The following is a 17,585-nucleotide window of genomic DNA, read 5'->3' on the forward strand; positions in this document are numbered from 1 at the left end:
TGATCTGGTGGAAGAAGTTGTCCCAGAGCCTGTTGATCTTGGCTTTAATGTTGCAATACCGTTTCCCAGATGGTAGCAGCTGGAACAGTTTGTGGTTGGAGTAACTTGGGTTGCCAGTAATCGTTTGGGTCTTTTTTTGCACCTGTCACTGTTAATTTCCTGCAGAATGGTCAACATTTCAGATTAAGCTGCTGCATCATGACTCCTCCAGCAATTTATTTTTTGCTGCAGGTTATAACATCTGCTGTTGTTGGTGTCTAACAATTTGACTTTTCTTATCATTTCTATCTGTTATTGGGAATTGTCTTTGATTTTGACAAATATAATTGAGAGCTTTTGATATTCTTGCATTTTACCTCATCCCATCTTCCTATCAGTTCCCCCGGGTCCCCTTCTCCTTCCCTTTCTCCTATGTTCCACTCTCCTCTGCTATGAGATTCCTTCCTCTCCAGCCCTTTACCTTATCCACCCACTTGGCTTAACCTATCACCTTCCAGGAAGCCTGCATCCCCTCACCTCACCATTTCTTTCTGGTGTCCTCCCCTTTCCTTTTCAGTCCTGATAAAAGGTCTCAGCTCAAATCATTGACTGTATGTTCATTTACATAGACGCTGCCTGACTTGCTGAGTTCCTCCAGAATTTTGTGTTTGTTGCTTTTCATATGAACACATATCAAGCTTCAGTTGGTTCGCTGTGGTTTCACACTTGGACTTCCTGCCTTCTTCTTCCTTATTTTTATTTAACAGTAATTTCACTCTGTGAACAGACGGGCTGACTGGGTGTCAGTGAATATAACAATGTGGATTTTGATTCTTCTGATTAGTTTCCTAACCGGTGAGTGACAACCAACATGGGACTTTTTTATAATCAGTATTGGTTTGTGAGTCATACATTGATTCCAGAATAGTGGTTGAATATATGTAGACAGTAATGATGGCAGAATCTGCAGTTCCCCCACACATTAGCCATTTCTGCCCTGAGATATTCTCCGTATAGCTGCTTGATCTATGCCTCTGATCATCTTGTATATCTCTTTCATGTTGTCTCTCACCCTCATTTGCTCCAATTTTGAATTGTCTTCAGATCCTCAAGAACTTTGTTTTCAATTTCAGTTTACTTTCGGTTAGAGAGAGATGGAGTTATGGACATGGAGAGATGGGGTAACAGGAGTTGTGGGAAAGGCATTCACATATGAATTGCTCCTGTGCAACAGTAAACCAGTCACACACAATGTATTAGTGCCATGGAATGTTGGTCGCCAATATTCAGTTTCAGTGGAAACCAAAGGGCTACATGGACGGGAAGGAAATATTGCATGTATATACAGTTTTATTTTAATAATTAGCTTTCTGTTTGTCAAATTTACATGAAAACATAAAAACATACATCAAAATCCTTCTTCTTTTGTCAAATCAAATTAGTGAAGACTGTGCTGGAATTAGGCTGGGTTAAATAGGTTGGTTACTGGGCATTGTCGCTCATTGGGCCTAAAGAGCCTGTTCAAATAAATAAGTGCTGAGGACATGAGTTGTAGAGTCCTTGAAAGTGAGCCCATAGGTTGTGTGCAGTAATCAGTTCAGGGTTGAGAGAGTGAAGTTATCCATGCCGGTTCAGGTGCCTGATCTTGTAACTACTGTCTGTCAGTTACTGAAACTTGATGCATTAAAATGTGAATCCTCTGTCATATTAACCAAAGAAAATGACATCATCTTGATCAATGGTGAAAGATATACAACTAAAATAAACTTAAAATTGGTGTGTAGATAGCAGTTTTACTCCATGTTGAAACTTGCTGCATAATAGTGACCTGCCCCAGTTTTCAATGTAATGATGGCCTTTTGTCTTATTTATTCTCTTTCTCATCCATTGTGTGGGAAAAAAAAACTTATGCTATACCACATTGTTTTCTGATTACAAAGAATCTTTTAATATTTCTCACTTTGTTATCATGCAGTGATGATTCTTACATTTGCAAACATCTCCCTTCAAGTAGCAGCTCCGAGGCTAACTGTACATCCACGGGTTACAGTTACATGTCAACTCTGAGAAAAGTAGCACCTTCCATTTGCAGATTCACACCCCACTGACCATTGCAAGCTGCATCAAGCTGCAATCACTCATTTTGTTCAATACCCAACTTTTAATTCTATTTTTCATTCGTCTTTAAGACACTTGAATATTGACTGGAAATATACCCAATTTCAATTAACTTTTATTTTATACTGATCAAATGATTGCATGATTCTCAGAAAGAAAACTTAAACTTATTATTAAAGGACATACTGTATATGTCACCATGTACTATTTCATTTCCTTTCAGGCATTCAGCATAAATACAGAGAAACACAATAGAATCAATGAAAATTGCACACAAACTAAGACAGACACATAACTAATGAGTAAAATTTAAAAAAACATATGGAAATACTAAAAGAAAAACAAAATAATAATAGTATTAATAGGTAAATAAGTTCTAAATAATATTTGAGAACATGAGTTGTACAATTCTTGAAAGTGAGTCCAGAGGTTGTGGAATCAGTTCAGTGATAAGTGAAACAATCCACTCTGGTTCAGAAGCCCGATGGTTAAGGGGTAATATCTGTTCCTGATCCTGGTGGTGTGGGACATGAGGCTCCTGTACCTGCTTCGTAACAGCAACAGGAAGAAGAGAACATGGCCTGGTTGATGATGGATGATGTTTTTAGTGTGACAATGTGCTCTGCAGTGAGGAGTGGTTTATCTGTGATCGACTGGACTTTATCCACAACCTTTTATAGGTTTATCCATTCAAGGACATTAGTGTTTCCATACCATGCCATGATGCAACCAGTAAGAATACTCTCCACTGTGGATCTATAGAACCTTGTCAAAGTTATAGACAATAGACAATAGGTGCGGGAGCAGGCTATTTGGCTCTTTGAGCCAGCACCACTATCCAATGTGATCATGGCTGATCATCCACAATCAGTACCCCGATCCTCCCTTCTCCCATATCTCTTGACTCCGCTATCTTTAAGAGCTCTATCTAAGTCTTTCTTGAGAGCATCCAGAGAATTGGTCTCCACTGTCTTCTGAGGCAGAGCATTCCACAGATCCACAACTCTCTGGGTGAAAAGGTTTTTCCTCAACTCCGCTCTAGATGGCCTACCCTTTATACTTATACTGTGGTCTCTGGTTCTGAACTCTCCAACATCGGGAAAAAAGTTTTAGATGACTGTTTTATCTTTGCAAACTTTTAAGTAAATAATGTGCTGCTGTAATGGCAATTACATACTGGACCCAGGACAGATACTCTGAAATGATAATGCCAAGGAATTTAAAGTTACTCTTTCCACCTTTGACATTCTGCTGTGTACTGGCTCATAGACTTCTGGATACCCCATACTGTAGTCAATATACAGCTCTTTGGTTTTCATGATGTTGAATGAGAAATAATTGTAACATCATTCAGCCAGATTTTCAAACATCCTCCGATATACTGATTGAACACACACAAATGTTGGAGGAACTCAGCAGATCAGCAGTGTCTATGTAAAGGAATTAGCAGTGGATGTTTTGGGCCAAGTCCCTTCATTGAATCCAGTTTCAGGTCAGTGACCCCTTCTCAGATCTGCTAAAAAAGTGGAAAACTGTCAATTTAGAAAGCAGATCTGCTCAAGAGGAAAGATGTGTAAGATAAAATACAGAACAGTTCACTCCCAGGTTATGAACTCCTGATTTATGGACACTTCTGCATATGAACAAGCCTCTGTAATGTTGCTTAATTCAAAAGACTGAAGTGTGTGTGTATATGTATATATATATATATATATAGACACATGACATGAAGATTGTCGGTGTTTTGTGTAGTATAGAAAGTTATTGTAAGTTACAAGAGGAGATAGACAGGTTGCAGTGCTGGGTGGAGTTTAACTCAGAAAAATGTGAAGTGATACACTTTGCATGATCAAACTTGAAGGCACATTACAAGATTAATGCAGAATTCTTAACATTGTGGATGTCCAGAGGGATATTGGAATCCAAGTTCGTAAATTCCGCAAATTTGCTGTACAATTTGAAAAGGTGTTAAAGAAGCTGCAGGATATGCTGGACTTCAGTAGTTGACGAGATTGAGTAAAAGAGCTACAAGGTAATGTTACAGTTTGATAAAACCTGTGCAGTATTGTTTGAGTATAAGGCATAGCTTTAGTGGACAGCCATCATCCCTTTCTCATGGTGACAATGACCAGCACCAGAGGACATCCAGTTAACGTGAGAGGAAGAAAATTTAGGGGCAATGTAAGATGTAATTTTTTTAACTAAGTGAGAGGTGGGTCCTTGGAATGCACTGCAAGCATGGTTGTAGAGGCTGATACAACAGGGACGTTTAAAGGATCTTAGATACGTACATACAGTACATGTACAGTCGCTGTAAAAAGTATTCTTCCCCCTTGCAAGTTTTCATATTGTATTGTTCTATAATATGGAATCACAGTGGACTTAATTTGGCTTTTTTTTTACACTGACCAACAGATAAAGAATCTTACATGTCAAAATGAAAGCAGATCTCTACAAAGTGATGTAAATTATTTAAAATATAAAACACAAAATAATTAATTGCATAAGTATTCACCCCCTTCAAGTCAGTACTTAGTAGATGCACTTTTGGCAACATTTACTGCCTTGAGTCTGTGTGGATAGGTGTCTATCAGCTTTGCACATCTGGACACTTCAATTTCTCCCCAGTCTTCTTTACAAAACTGCTCAAGCTCTGACAGACTGCATGGGGATTCTGAGTGAACAGTCCTTTTCAAGTCCAGCCACAAATTCTCAATTGGATTGAGGTCTGGATTCTGACTTGGTCTCTCCAGACTATCCAGAATTCCCTTATTTTGTTGCATTCATTTTAACCTCTATCTTCACACGTCTTCCAGGGCCTGCTGCAGTGAAGCATCCCCACGGTGTGATGCAGCCATCACCATGCTTCATGGTAGAGATTATGTGTTTCTGATTACGTGCAATGCTTGGCTTACACCATAGTGTTTAGTCTGATAGCCAAAAAGTTCAATTTTGGTTTCATCAGACCTTAGAACCTTCTCCAAGCTGTCTTCAGAGTCTTCCACATGCCTGCTGGTAAACTCTAGCTGAGATTTCATGTGAGCTTTCCCTTTGTCACTCTCCCATAGAGATGCAACCAGTGAAGCACCCGGGCAACAGTTGTTGTATGTGCAGTCTCTTCGATCTCTGCCACTGAAGCCTCTGAAGACTCCTCCAGAGAAGTCAGAAGTCACTCAGTGGCATCCTCACTAATCTTTTTCTTACACGGTCACTCAATGTTCGAGGATCGTCTGCACAGGGCAGATTTACAGCTGTGCCTTATTATTTCCATTCCTTGATGATTGACTTAACTGTATTCCAAGGGATTTTTTTCTGTATCTCTCTTGTGCTTTTCTATAACCTTTCTGTGGGGTTGCTTGAAGTGTTGTTTTGTCTTCATGGTGTAGTTTTTTGACTGGATACTGACTCACCAGCAATCGGACCTACCAGATACTGGTGTATTTTTACCACAATCAATTAAAACTCCTTGACTGCACACAGGTCTCCTAAAACAGATCTTCATTTAACTAATTATGTTACTTCTAAAACCAATTGGCTGCTCCAGTCAAGATTTGGTGTTTCACATTAAAGGGGCTGGGCGAATACTTATGCAATGAATTATTTGTGTTTTATACTTTAAATTAAATTAGATCATTATATAGAGATCTGTTTTCACTTTAACATGTAAAAAACGTTTTTGTTGATCAGAGTCAAAAAAAATTAAATTCACAGTGATTCACTGATGTAAAACAATAAGACATGACACAATATAGACACTGTAAGTTTGAAATTACTTGGTTATATTCTGTGTAGGAAGGAAGGGTGAGATTGATCATTGAGTATAGATTGGCACAATATTGTGTGCCGAAGGGCCCGAACTTTGCTGTACTGTTCTACAATGCTGATAAAATGAATTCACTCCCCTTGAAAGTTTTCAAGCTTTATTGTATTACATTTTTATATGCAGTTTTATATGCTGTTAATGCATTTCATTGGAATACTATGAAGGTATGCATAACATGTTGAGTGATGTTTCTGTGTTTTCTGATTTATGGGCAATAATGACTCTTCGGTATCTGTAAAAACAGACCCATTCATTACTCAGAGACAGTCTGCATGGAGGTTGGTTAAGACTGATCAATTGATAGGTAAGGTCCTCCCTTCCAATGAGCATGTCTATGAAGGGGTGCTACCACAAGAAAGCAGGATCCATTATCATGTGAGGAGGTGAAGCAATAACACCAGAGTCTGTTTGGAGCTCTTGATCTCTTCAGCTCAGGGTTATCTGATGGGTGTTGATTAGCTGCAGATAATTCCAGATGCAGTCGTCCCAATTATGAATCTGGAGCTGTTAAACTTGAGCTCACTAATTGTCTGAGGGAAGGAACTTGCTTCTGATTTTTCTGATGCAAAACAACAAATTTAACTTCAGAAGACCGTGGAAATAAACCTAATTCTGATTCTGAATGGGACCCTTTCCCTGTCCCAGGGCATCCCAAAGCATCCCTTCAAAGGATGTGGCTCGAACTTCTGTGTTCTTTACTTATAAAGCAGAATATAGTTAAGTACCAATGGATGCCTCGCGTAAACAAACTGTTGCAGCCACTCCCTGCACTGCTCTATTATTTCGATCATAAGACAATGACACATAGTGGAAGAAGAAGGCCATTCAGCCCATTGAGTCTGTATCACCATTCTATAATGGCTCATTTCTTGTCCACCACAACCCCATTCTCTCAGTAACATTTGACATCCTTACTGAACAAAAACCTATCAAGCTTTGCTTTAAATATATCCAAGGACGTAGCCACCCCAGCCATCTGCGATAATAAATTCCACAGAATCAGTACCTTTTGGTCAGGGACTCTTCTACCAGGGGAAACATCCTCTCCACATGAACAACACACACAAAATGCTGGTGGAACACAGCAGGCCAGGTAGCATCTATAAAGAGAATCACTGTCGACGTTTCAGGCCGAGACATAAACTGCATCCGAAGTCTAGGCCTTTCACTTTTCAAGAGGTTTCAATGAGAACTCTTCCCCAGTTCTTTGAAACTCAAGCAAGTACAGTCCCTGAGCCATCAGACACTCCTCATATATTTACCGTTTCATTCCAGGGATTGTACTCAGGAACATCCACTAGACCTTCTCCAATTACAGCACATCCTTTAAAAGATAAGGAGCCAAAAACTGTTCACCATATTCCATGTGCAGTCTGACCAATTCCTCATAAAGCTGCAGTTTTTGTAGGACTTCTCAACAACGAAATGGAAAATGTTTTACAATCACCTGTTGTATTTAAAGGTATGCACGTAATTGGAATTAGGTTTAAACACAATGGTTAAATGACTGCTTCACTTTTCTTCACCAAATTACTATTGCTGCTCAGCGATCTAGTTGCTGAAACAACAATTGCTTTGCTGAAGATGCTTTGATCTCTGCACTTGTACTCATAAGTATATTGAACCATAGTTAGAAACATAGAAACAAAGAAAACCTACAGCACAATACAAGCCCTTCAGCCCACAAAGCTGTACAGAACATGTCCATACCTTAGAAAATACCTAGGGTTACTCAGAGCACACTGGTTTTCTAAGCTCCATGTACTTATCCAGGAGTCTCTTCAAAGACCCTTTCGTATCCACCACCACCAACTTCACTGGCAGCCCATTCCATGCACTCAACACTCTCTGCGTTTAAAATTATACCTGACATCTCCTCTGTACCTACTTCCAAGCAACTTTTAACTTTGCCCACTCGTACTAGCCATTTCAGCCCTGGGAAAAAGTCTCTGACTATCCACACAATCAATGCCTCTCATCATCTTGACACCTCTCATCTTCTGTCACTCCAAGGAGAAAAGACCGAGTTCACTCAAACTATTCTTTTAAGGCATGCTCCCCAATCCAGGCAACATCCTTGTAAATCTCCTCTGCACCCTTTCTAAGGTTTCCACATCCTGAGGTGACCAGAACTGAGCACAGTACTCCAAGTGGGGTCTGACAAGGGTCCAATATAGTTGCAATATTACTTTTGGCTCCTAAACTCAATCCCACGATTGATGAAGGCCAATGCACTGTATGACTTCTTAACTATAGAGTCAACCTGTGCAGCAGCTTTGAGTGTCCTATGGACTCAGACCCCAAGATCCCTCTGATCCTCCACACTTCCAAGAGTCTTACCATTAATACTATATTCTGCCATCATATTTGACCTACCAAAATGAACCACCTCACACTTATCTGGGTTGAACTCCATCTGCCACTTCTCAGTCCAGTTTGGCATCCTATCAACGTCCCGCTGTAACCTCCGACAGTCCTCCACACCATCCACAATACCCCCAATCTTTGTGTCTTCAGCAAATTTACTAACCCATCCCTGCACTTCCTCATCCAGGATATTTATAAAAATGACCTTTGAGAAGTTTTCCAGGAAGAGATGGTGCAATGCAGTAAGAGACCGGAGCAACAGGTCAATGTGTAGCATCTGTTGTTACTTCTCTATATTCTGTTTGGTAGAAAATTAAAGTTCTGACCACATCCTTCACTGAGGTGAACATTACACAGATGACAGCAGTGACTGATGCAACAGAGTCAGCACTCATACTATACAATGTACAGAATTTAAGCAGATATACATTCATAGCTAATATATATCACTCATTTCCCCTAAAACAAATGTAACAAACCTTAAGTAACCAAAGCTCTCCTTGTATATTGAATTATTTTATTATTTATCTTTTTATATACAATGTGAAATTAAGAGTTTATAAACAATTGCAAAGTGAGATTCACACACTCGTGTCTGTGTAGCAACAAAAATACATGAAAGTATAAATAACCTACATTCTTGGATCACCTCAACCCTTGCACTAGGATGAAAATCAAAAGCAGCACACACAAAATACTGGACGAACACAGTAGGATGAAGTTAATTTATTTCGGTCAGTAAAAACATAACAAAAAGCATCATTTACAACAATGATTTCATAGGACAAAACTGCAACAAAAACATATATATTCTTTAAAAGAGACCGAAAGGGTGTAAGCTGAAGCTACAACTTATTACGCCTACCACCCTTACTTACATAAATTGCAGCAAGAGGCGGAGAGGGAAGAGGTAAAAGAAGCCTGGAGAGAAGCTGTTTATTTTAACCAATTGCGGCAAAGAGGCTAGACTGCGCAGGCGCGTGACGTAGCGCGCCAAAGGTTTAAAAAGAAAGACCGCCATATACAGCGGCAATTGTTGGAGTGAGACGGCTTTGGCTCAATCAGGCTTCAGCAAAAACAGGCAGAGGCGAGCTTTGAACGGGACACGACTGCGCAAGTGCGTGAAAGTCGGCCCGTGAGGCAGTGGGAGAATTTAAAAAGCGAGCAGAGGCTGAGTACGAGCTTCACTCCAGGTGAGGTAAGGCCGGGTAAGCTCCTTTAATTAATCTAATTAGATTAGAAGTAGGTAATGGAGGCAGCAGTTAGGGCAGTTGAGTGCTCCGTTTGCAGGATGTGGTAAGTCAGGGCGAGCACTGTTGTCCCTGATGACTACACCTGCAAAAGGTGCGTCCAGCTGCAGCTCTTGACAAACCGTGTTAGGGAACTGGAGCTGGAGCAGGAAGAACTTCAGATCATTCGGGAGGCAGAGGTAGAAATAAACAGGAGTTACAGGGAGATAGTCACTGCTAAGAGTCAGGAGACAGGTAGCTGGGCGACTTTCAGGAGAGGGAAGGGGAATAGACAAGAAGAGTAGAGCACCCCTGTGGCCGTTCCCATCAACAATAAGTATACTGTTTTGGATACTGTTGGTGGGAATGACCTGCCAAGGACAAGTTGCATCTCTGGCACCGAGACTGGACCCTCAGCTCAGAAGGGAAGGAGGGAAAAGAGGAGAGCAGTAGTGATAGGGGATCCGATAGTTAGGAGGACAGATAGGAGGTTGTGGGGAAGAGATCGAGAATCCCAGATGGTCTGTTGCTTCCCTGGTTCCAGGGTCCGCGAGTTCTCAGTATTCTCAAGAGGGAGGGAGAGCAGCCAGATGTCATGGTCCATGTAGGGACCAATGACGTGGGTAGGAAGAGTGAAGAAGTCCTGAAAGGTGAGTTTAAGGAGCTAGGTGCCAAGTTAAAGGACAGGACATCCAGGATAGCAATCTCAGAATTGCTACCAGTGCCACGTGCAGGTGGGTTTAGAAATAATAAGATAGTGTAGATCAGCACGTGGCTGAAGGCATGGCACAGGAGGGAGGGCTTCAGATTTATAGATAATTGGGCAGTTTTCCAGGGAATGTGGGACCTGTTCCATTGGGACAGTTTATATCTGAACTGGAGGGGGACAAATATTCTTGCAGGTAGATTTGCTAGAGAGGCTCCAGTGCATTTAAACTAAATATGAGGGGGGCCCAGAGTGTAGGAATAGATGTATGGGAGAAGGAAGAAAAAGAAGATCGTAAAGTTGTTTGCACCGTTAGAGATAAACAGAGAGGAAGAGGTGGAGAATTTCTTAAATGCATTTATTTTAATGCTAGGAGCATTGTAAGAAAGGTGGATGAGCTTAGAGCATGGATTGATTCCTGGAAATATGATGTTGTAGCTATTAGTGAAACATGGTTACAGGAGGGGTGTGATTGGGAACTAAATGTTCCTGGATTTCATTGCTTCAGGTGCGATAGGATCAGAGGGACAAGAGGGATAGGTGTTGCGTTGCTTGTCAGAAAATATTATAAATGGTGGTTCTCTGGCAGGATAGATTAGAGGGCTCATCTAGGGAAACTATTTGGGTGGAATTCAGGAATGGGAAAGATGTAGTAACACTTATAGGGGCGTATTATAGACCACCTAATGGGGAGCGAGAATTGGAGGAGCATATTTGCAAGGAGGTAGCAGATATTTGTAGTAAGCACAGGGTTGTGATTGTGGGAGATTTTAATGTTGCACACATAGACTGGGAAGCCTATACTGTAAAAGGGAAGGATGGTTTGAAGTTGGTAAAATGTGTGGAGGATAGTTTTTCTTTTGTAGCAATACATAGAGGTACCAACTAGAGAAGGGGCAGTGTTGGATCTCCTGTTAGGGAATGAGATATGTCAGGTGATGGAGGTATCTATTGGAGAGCACTTCAGGTCCAGTGATCACAATGCCATTAGTTTCAAAATAATTATAGAGAACGATAGGACTGGACCCAGGGTTGAGATTTTTGATTGAAAAAAGGCTAACTTTGAGGCGATGTGAAAGGATTTAGAAGGAGTGGAATGGGACTATTTGTTTTATGGGAAGGATGTAATAGAGAAATGGAGGTCATTAAAAGGCTAATTCCCAGGATGGCAGGACTGTCATAAGTTGAAAGATTGGAGCGACTGGGCTTGTATATACTGGAATTTAGAAGGATGAGAGGGGATCTGATTGAAATATAAGATTAAGGGATTGGACATGCTGGAAAAATGTTCCTGATGTTGGGGAAGTCCAGCACCAGAGGCCACAGTTTAAAAATAAGGGGTAGGCCATTTAGAACAGAGTTGAGGAAAAACTTTTTCACCCAGAGAGTTGTGGATCGATGGAATGCTCCACCTCAGAAGGCAGTGGAGGCCAATTCTCTAGATGCTTTCAAGAAAGTTAGATAGAGCTCTTAAAGACAGCAGAGTCAAGGGATATGGGAGAAGGCAGGAACAGGGAACTAATTATGGATGTCAGGAACAGGGACAGGATTGGACCCAAATGCAGGACACAGGAACTGAAGTACTAGGGGTAGGACAGGAGGGGGAGGCCAGGGCATGCAAGAGGTAATGCAGACGTGGCTGGATCCAGGAGGTCAGGTGAGGCGGGACGACCCCAGCATTCAGACGAGGCAGGAGGACCCATGGGAAACAAGGGGAGGAAAGGGTAGGCGTCCTCAGTGCAGGCCGCATGGATCCCAGGCAGGGCCACCTCCCAGGTGGAAAAACAGAGGCCTGGGCAAGGTGCAGGGCACAACCCTTAGGGAGCAATGGTTGGAAGGGGCAGAACCTCAGCCAGGCAGCAACAATACAGCCAGACCTGCCCGATGGAGGCAAGGGATCAGAAGGAAGCTGGGCCCAGGGTGAGCAGCAGGACTACCGTGATACACCAGTAAATTGGGAAAGGCAACCGACAGCATGACAGCACAGGCAAGGCAAATAAGGCAGAACAGTGGGACTAGCACACATTAGAGAAGCAGGGGAACAAGACCAGGCCAGCAACCATGGCACAGCAGGATTCACAGTTGTGGACAACCCCACAATTAGGCTCAGTCCCCGAGCCCCTTATAAACATCTGCCCCCTAATAGGCACCAGGTGTACCTCCTTAAACCAAGATAATCCAATGGCTCCAGGTGACAGGAGGGCTGGCTGCAAGGCCCGGAGTCTGGAGTCCGCGGACCGGAGCAAGGCCCAGAAGGCAGATTCAGGACCGGACCCTAACATTGGATGATCAGCCATGATCACACAGAATGGCAGTGCTGCACCTATTGTCTATTGTCTTATCAATTTCAACATCATTTATTCTAAGTTTACGATATGAGTTTGGTACATGGTTTCCAAATATTGTGAATTTAGTTTTACTTAGAATTACTTTAAATGAATAGTTAGTCAAGGTTTCAGTCCGAGGCCCTTCTTTAACCAGTTCTCACCCACCTGGTGCTTCTCCCTGGGCCCCTCCTCCTTTTACTCCTATGGTCCACTTTCCTCTCCTGTCAGCTTTCTCCTTTTACAGCATTTACAACTGTTTCCATCCAGCTGGCATCACCGATCACTTTCCAGATAGCCTTCCTCTCCTCCCCCATCTTTTGTTTCAGACAATTTTCTCACTTTCTTCTAAGACCTGAGTAAGAGCCTCGGACTGAAATGTCGACAATCTATTCATTTCCACAGATGCTGCCTGACCTGCTGAGTTCCCTCCAGCATTTTCTGTGTGTTGGTTTGGATTTCCAGCATCTGCAGATTTTCTTGTGCTTACAATGAAATCAAGGTTGAAGAATTAACACAGTTCAGTTAAAATTCAAGATCACTCCGAGAAGTGGAGACTCTCTGTGGGCCTCCAATGGTACTTATCAAATATTCCCATTTAGGACTGCTACATTTAATTTCATGACATACTGTATGTCGGAGATATTAAAACAAATTCAGATTCTGATTCTGTATATGTGTGACATGTGAGAACTGTTATCACTTGTGCTGAAGCTCTCCTCTCCTCACATTTAACCATAGAAAAGTGCAATTCCATCAGAGCCTTTGAAATTGCACCGACAGATGGAATAGAATTCAGAAGAGCTGAGCTTTAAAGTTTCCTTCAAAGAGCAGATACAGCCTTCAGAGAAGAGAGGGAATGAAGTGAAATATCGTATGCCGAGTTTGCATGAAAAGCATTTCTACATCACACCTATTTCCTACTTTGCTCCCTCCTCAACAACAAGTTCCCCAAAACATTGAATTATCAGAATCAAAACCGGAATCAGAATCAGGTTTATTATCACCGCATGTGTTGTGAAATTTGTTGACTTAGCAGCAGCAGTTCAATGCAATACATAATATGGAGAAAGAGAAAAAAATAATTAAATAAATAACCTACAGTTTACATATACTAAATAGATTAAATTTTGTGCAAAAACATAAATAATATATATTTAAAAAGTGAGATAGTCTTCACACATTCAATGTCCATTTAGGAATCAGATGGCAGAGTGGAAGAAGCTGTTCCTGAATCGCTGAGTGTGTGCGTTTAGGCTTCTGTATCTCCTAGCTGATGGTAACAATGAGAAAAGGGTGTACCCTGGGTGCAGGGGGTGCCAAAGCAAGATCCAGAATCATAGACACGAGGAAATCTGCAGATGCTGGAAATTCAAACAACAACACACACAAAATGCTGGTGGAACACAGCAGGCCAGGTAGCATCTATAGGGAGAAGCGCTGTCGACATTTCAGAGCGAGACCCTTTGTCAGGACTAACCGAAAGGAAAGATAGTAAGAGATTTGAAAGTAGTGAGGGGAGGGGGAAATACAATATGATAGGAGAAGACCGGAGGGGGTGGGATGAATCTCAGGCAGTGGGGGCCATCACCAACCTTATCAGCTCTGGGGATCTCCCATCCACTGCTACCAACCTCATAGTTCCCACATCCCGCACTTCCCGTTTCTCCCTCCTACCCAAGATCCACAAACCTACCTGTTCAGGTAGACCTATTGTCTCAGCTTGCTCCTGCCCCACTGAACTCATTTCTGCATACCTGGACACTGTCTTATCCCCCCTTGTTCAATTTCTTCCTACCTATGTTCGTGACACTTCTCATGCTTTGAATTTTTTCAATGATTTTAAGTTTCCTGGCCCCCACCGCCTTATTTTCACCATGCATGTCCAGTCCCTATATACCTCCATCCCCCACCGAGATGGTCTCGAAGCTCTTCACTTTTTTTTTTGAATTCCAGCCCTAACCAATTCCCCTCTACCACCACTCTCCTCTGTCTAGTGGAATTAGTTCTTACTCTCAATAATTTCTCCTTTGGCTCCTCCCACTTCCTACAAACCAAAGGTGTACCCATGGGCACCCGTATGGGTCCCAGTTATGCCTCCCTTTATGCTGGCTTTGTGGAACAGTCCATGTTCCAAGTCTATACCGGTATCCATCCCCCTCTTTTCCTTCGCTACATCGACGACTGCATTGGCGCTGCCTCTTGCACGCATGCTGAGCTCGTCGACTTCATTAACTTTGCCTCCAACTTTCACCCTGCCCTCAAACTTACCTGGTCCATTTCCGACACTCCCATCCCCTTTCTTGATCTTTCTGTCTCCATCTCTGGAGATGGCCTATCTACTGCTATCTACTATAAGCCTACAAACTCTCACGGCTACCTGGACTATTCCTCTTCCCACCATGTCTCTTGCAAAAATGCTATCCCCTTCTCACAATTCCTCTGACTCCACCACATCTGCTCTCAGGATGAGGCTTTTCATTCCAGGACGAAGGAGATGTCTTTCTTTTTCAAACAAAGGGGCTTCCCTTCGTCCACTATCAACTTTGCTCTCAAATGCATCTCTCCCATTTCCCACACATCTGCCCTCACCCCATCCACCTGCCACCCCACTCGGGATAGGGTTCCCCTTGTCCTTACCTACCACCCCACAAGCCTCCAGGTCCAACGTATAATTCTCCATAACTTCTACCACCTCCAACGGGATCCCACTACCAAACACATTTTTCCCTCCCCTCCTGCTTTTCACAGGGATCACTCCCTACGCGACTCCCTTGTCCACTCGTGTCCCCCCCATCCCTTCCCATCGATCTCCCTCCTGGCACTTATCCTCATAAATGGAACAAGTGCTACACCTGCCCTTACAGTTCCTCCCTCACAACCATTCAGGGCCCCAGACAGTCCTTCCAGGTGAGGCGACACTTCACCTGTGAGTCGGCTGGTGTGGTATACTGCGCCCCGGTGCTCCCGGTGTGGCCTTCTATATATTGGTGAGACCCAACGCAGACTGGGAGACCATTTCGCTGAACACTTACGCTCGGTCTGGCAGAAAAAGCAGGATCTCCCAGTGGCCACACATTTTAATTCTACGTCTCATTCCCATTCTGATATGTCTATCCATGGCCTCCTCTATTGTCAAAATGAATCCAAACTCAGGTTGGAGGAACAACACCTTATATACTGGGTAGCCTCCAAACTGATGGCATGAACATTGACTTCTCTAACTTCCGTTAATGCTCCTCCTCCCCTTCTTACCCCATCCCTGACATATTTAGTTGTTTGTCTGTTCTCCATCTCCCTCTAGTGCTTCCCCCCTTTCTTTCTCCTGAGGCCTCCCGTCCCATGAACTTTTCCATTATCCAGCTCTGTATCACTTTCGCCAATCTCCTTTCCAGCTCTTAGCTTCGTCCCACCCCCTCCGGTCTTCTCCTATCATTTTGCATTTTCCCCTCCTCCCACTACTTCCAAATTTCTTACAAACTTTCCTTTCGGTTAGTCTTGACGAAGGGTCTCGGTCCGAAACGTCAACAGCGCTTCTCCCTATAGATGCTGCCTGGCCTGCTGTGTTCCACCAGCATTTTGTGTGTGTTGTTCCAGAATCATAGAAAGCCTACAGCACAATACAGGCTCTTCGGCCCACAAAGCTGTGCAGAACATTTCCTTACTATAGAAATTACCTAGGGTTACCCTTAGCCCTCTATTTTTCTGAGCTCCATTTACCTATCCAGGTGTCTCTTAAAAGAACCTATCATATCTGCCTCCACCACCATTGATGGCAGCCCATTACATCCACTCTCCACTCTCTGTGTAAAAAAACTTACCCCTGACATCTCCTCTGTACCTTTTTCCAAGCACCATAAAATTGTGCCCTCTGATGTACAAATATTGGAGGGTAAGTCCATTACTCTGAAATTTGGAACAGAAGGAGATGATAAAATAGCTGATAAAGAGTTTATGGCAACAGACCAGCATTGTGCATATGAGAATTCATGTTGCAAATGTATAAAAATATGGTTAGGACACACTTGAGGTTGGTGTGCAATTGTGTTTGCAGCATAACAAGAAGGATGTAAAAACATTAAAGGATTCCAGAAGAGGTCCAGCAGATTATTACCTGTATTAGAAGACCATAAGACATAAAAGACAAAGGAGAAGAATTATGTCATTCTTCCTATTGAGGCTATTCTACCATTCCTTCGTGGCTGATTTATTTTCTCTTTCAACCTTATTTCCCTGCCTTCTCCCCATAATCTTCGATGTCCTTACTATTCAAGAACTTATCAATCTCCACTTCAAATATACCCAGTGAATTGGCCTCCACAGCCATCTGTGGCAGTGAATTTGACAGATTCACCATTCTCTAGCTCAATGAATTCATCCTCATCTCTGCTCTAAAGGAATGTGCTTATAGTCAGAGACTGTGCCCTCTGATCCTAGAACTTCCCATCACATCCTCTCCACATCCACTCTCTCTTGTCCTTTCAATATTCAATAAGTTTCAAAGAGATCCCCCTCATTCTTCTAATCTCCAGTGAGTACAGGTCCAGAGCCATCAAACTTTCTACTCACTCCCACAACACTCAACATGGGCTCTTTCTCTTTCCATCATTAACTGTTCACCGTGAACACTTTCCCTAATGATGCACTTCAGGAGTCAGATGGTCAATATTTCAGATTAATTCCCTGCTTCAGAACACCTGCAGTTATTTATTTTTATTTCAGATGAGAACTTTTACTGTTGCTTGTGTCTAATATTTTAACACATCTCAGCATTTCATTCAGTTTTTGAGAATTGTTTAAACGTTCTTGTCCTGCTAAATATAACTAAAAGCTGTTCAGATTGTCACGTACCATGCACCAATTGTGTTACTGTAGGTTTTTTTTTGATCAAGCTTCCTGCTGCCTTCTTCCTTTATTTTTATTTCAGACATTTCTCTCCGAGGACAGAAAGGTCCTGGGTGTGTCTCTGTGAATAAAATGCTGTGGCCATTGATTCTCCTGATTGGTTTCCTACCTGGTGAGTTACAGACAGCACTGGA

General features: G+C 42.4%; 1 protein-coding gene across 1 annotated transcript in view; it reads left to right on the forward strand.

Moving 5' to 3' along the window:
- The first annotated feature begins 781 nt into the window (after positions 1–781).
- The window catches only part of LOC132381037 (polymeric immunoglobulin receptor-like), a 61,385-nt gene continuing 44,581 nt past the window's right edge, over positions 782–17,585 (forward strand). The window contains exons 1-2 of the mRNA XM_059950149.1: positions 782–834; positions 17,474–17,563. Of these exons, the coding sequence (XP_059806132.1) occupies positions 798–834; positions 17,474–17,563 (127 nt within the window). The 5' untranslated portion in view covers positions 782–797. The remainder of the gene's footprint in view (positions 835–17,473; positions 17,564–17,585) is intronic.

The sequence above is a fragment of the Hypanus sabinus genome, chromosome 25, assembly GCF_030144855.1.
Source record: "Hypanus sabinus isolate sHypSab1 chromosome 25, sHypSab1.hap1, whole genome shotgun sequence".
Taxonomy (NCBI): domain Eukaryota; kingdom Metazoa; phylum Chordata; class Chondrichthyes; order Myliobatiformes; family Dasyatidae; genus Hypanus; species Hypanus sabinus.